The 2,313-nt window shown below is 58.6% G+C and overlaps 1 protein-coding gene across 1 annotated transcript in view; it reads right to left on the reverse strand.

Moving 5' to 3' along the window:
• Positions 1–964: 964 nt before the first annotated feature.
• Positions 965–2,313, reverse strand: part of GOLGA2 (golgin A2) — a 16,562-nt gene continuing 15,213 nt past the window's right edge. The window contains exons 24-26 of the mRNA XM_024762745.1: positions 2,217–2,313; positions 1,993–2,143; positions 965–1,899 (exon numbers count right to left, since the gene is read on the reverse strand). The exon at positions 2,217–2,313 is cut by the window's right edge and continues 9 nt beyond it. Coding sequence (XP_024618513.1) covers positions 1,682–1,899; positions 1,993–2,143; positions 2,217–2,313 — 466 coding nt within the window. The 3' untranslated portion in view covers positions 965–1,681. The remainder of the gene's footprint in view (positions 1,900–1,992; positions 2,144–2,216) is intronic.

Below are 2,313 nucleotides of genomic sequence, written 5' to 3' on the forward strand. Positions count from 1 at the left end.
TATATATATATATATATATATAAACACACACACATATATGGCCAAGCCTCACCTCTGGTGTCGGGAATCAATCACCATGCTGTCCTTGAGGAGTCTTGTGGCCCAACTACAAGGGAACGCTGTCACCCTGACATCCCCCTCCAAAGCGTGCCACCTCCGATGAGCCCCCGTCGTACCCAGCCTGTGGACAGCCAGCCCCCCTCTGCCGCCCTCCCGTCCCTACCCCCACCTCGAACACGGGGGTGCTGTACTGGCAGCTGTGTGGTTCTCTGACCACTACCGGTCTTGCTGTCTCTTGGCTGAGAATAAAACCCATTTCTGGATGATGGGGAACAGCGTGTCCTCTGTGGCCTGTGTTCTCTGTGGCACTCAGGGAGAGGTAAAGGTTTAAACATTGGGGTGAGGGATGGGGAAGGGCCCAGCTATTGCTAGGGTGCTATAAGATGTGGAGAAAAAGCCCCATCCTCTCCGAGGCCTACTGGGAAAGCACCTGGCGTCGGCTGATCCTCGTCCTGTGAAACCTGCTCTGGCCACTAGGGGGCCCGGAGGGAGGACCGTGAGGTGCTGGCCAGGCAGGCACTGTGGAAGGACAGGCAGAACAGGCCACCAGAGGGGCAGGGCGATGGAATGGAAAACACCTGGACCACAAGTCAGCACTCAGGGTGCTGTGGCACCCTGCTTTCCCTCCCTGGGATTAGATCTGACTTCTGAGTCTCTCCGCCATTAAGGCAGGACTGCCCCGAGAGCCCCACGGCGGTCCCCCGGGAACCCCCAGTCTTCACCAGGCAGCATGCAGGTGACAGGCCTTGGAAGATCTCTTAACAGCCCGGTTGGATGTGCTCAGACACACTGGGGACCAGCACAACCAGAAGCTTGCCCTCTGCTGGCAGGACCCACTCCCTGTTCAGTGCTCACGGCACAGGACCCAGCGACAGAAGAAAAAGGAACACGCAAGAACAAGCAGTATGGCTAAATTCATTTATTCTGAAATAAAAAGTGAAACAGGAGTCGAATCACCCGGGCACAAACCCGTCCCCGCCTCCACCTTCTCTCTCCGACCTACACTATCAATAAATAATTTTCCCCAGCCCCAAATATTTAATAGAAGGTCCTCCCCATTTACCAGCGCCAACCTCCAATGTGATACAGGGGGCTTCCCTACCTCCAGAATATACAAAATGTTACACAGTTACAGTATAAACACTGGGGAGGGGGCCCACCCCGGCACCAGCTTATGTCCTTGCCTGGCCTCGGTTTGCCCAACCTTCCCAAGGCCTGTGAGAGTGCTGCCCAGTTGTCTGGCTGGGCAAGGGGGAGGGGGGGCACTTGTGCCCCAAAGTGCCTCTGAATGGAGGACTGCTTGGTGGGGGTGAGGAGACCAGCAGGGAGCCCCTGCTCCCCAAGAACGGCAGCCTCTTAAATAAACTACCTTGACTGAGCCTCCGGCTCTTTGTTTTTCTGGAACTATTAATAGCCCAGAGATCAAGACACAGCCCTGGCCAAGATGGCAAGGGGTCTGCACCTATTTGTCTCCCCCCATTAGACAGGGGGCTATACCCCTTCTCAGGGGGTTTTTTAGGGATGAAGGGGTGCCAGGAAGGAGGGACGGGGCAGCAGGTACGGGCAGGGGCAGAGCGCCCCGGCCCCAGGTCTCCGGTCTTTGCCCGCTAGTGTCAGGCAGTTAGACCACCAAGATCTTCACTTCATCGTTGTCGTCAGTCTCGTAGAAGAAGGGGATGCAGGTGCTGCCACCCAAGACCGGGCACTCCCGGGGGCTCTGGATCTCGCGCAGCAGCTGCATGATCTGGTGCGCAGTGCGGTTCTCAGGGGTCGTCTGGCCCCGCAGGGCTTCCCCCTGGGTGGGGTCCACGTTGTCCTTGAGGCTCACCTCACGGAGACCTTTGTAGAGAGAGAGAGAGAGAGGCAGAGCTCGGAGTGGTGTGCCAGCTCTCCCCTGCCCGCCCGCCGATCCTCCCGGAGGGCGCTACTCACCACCGTCGTCGGCAGCACCAGGCTCCTGCGGGGCTGGGGGCGCTGTAGTGGGCTCACCAGCAGGGTTCTGGGCAGCCAAGAACTTGCCATACCATTCATTTCGCTCGCCCACCAGGCGTAATACCAGTTCCCGGAGCTCCAGCAGCTTCACCTGGAGGGACAGGCGCTCAGCACCCGCACCCCACCCCACCCCCGCCCACAGAGACGGTCACGAGGACCGCTACCTTCATTTCCTCCTTGTCCTGAGCCAGGCGGCTGATGTACTCCTCCTTCTCCTGGTGCCGCGCCTTCAGCACCGCCCTCTGACTCTGATAAAGGATG

The sequence above is a fragment of the Neophocaena asiaeorientalis genome, unplaced genomic scaffold, assembly GCF_003031525.2.
Source record: "Neophocaena asiaeorientalis asiaeorientalis breed wild unplaced genomic scaffold, Neophocaena_asiaeorientalis_V1.1 scaffold78, whole genome shotgun sequence".
Lineage (NCBI taxonomy): Eukaryota > Metazoa > Chordata > Mammalia > Artiodactyla > Phocoenidae > Neophocaena > Neophocaena asiaeorientalis.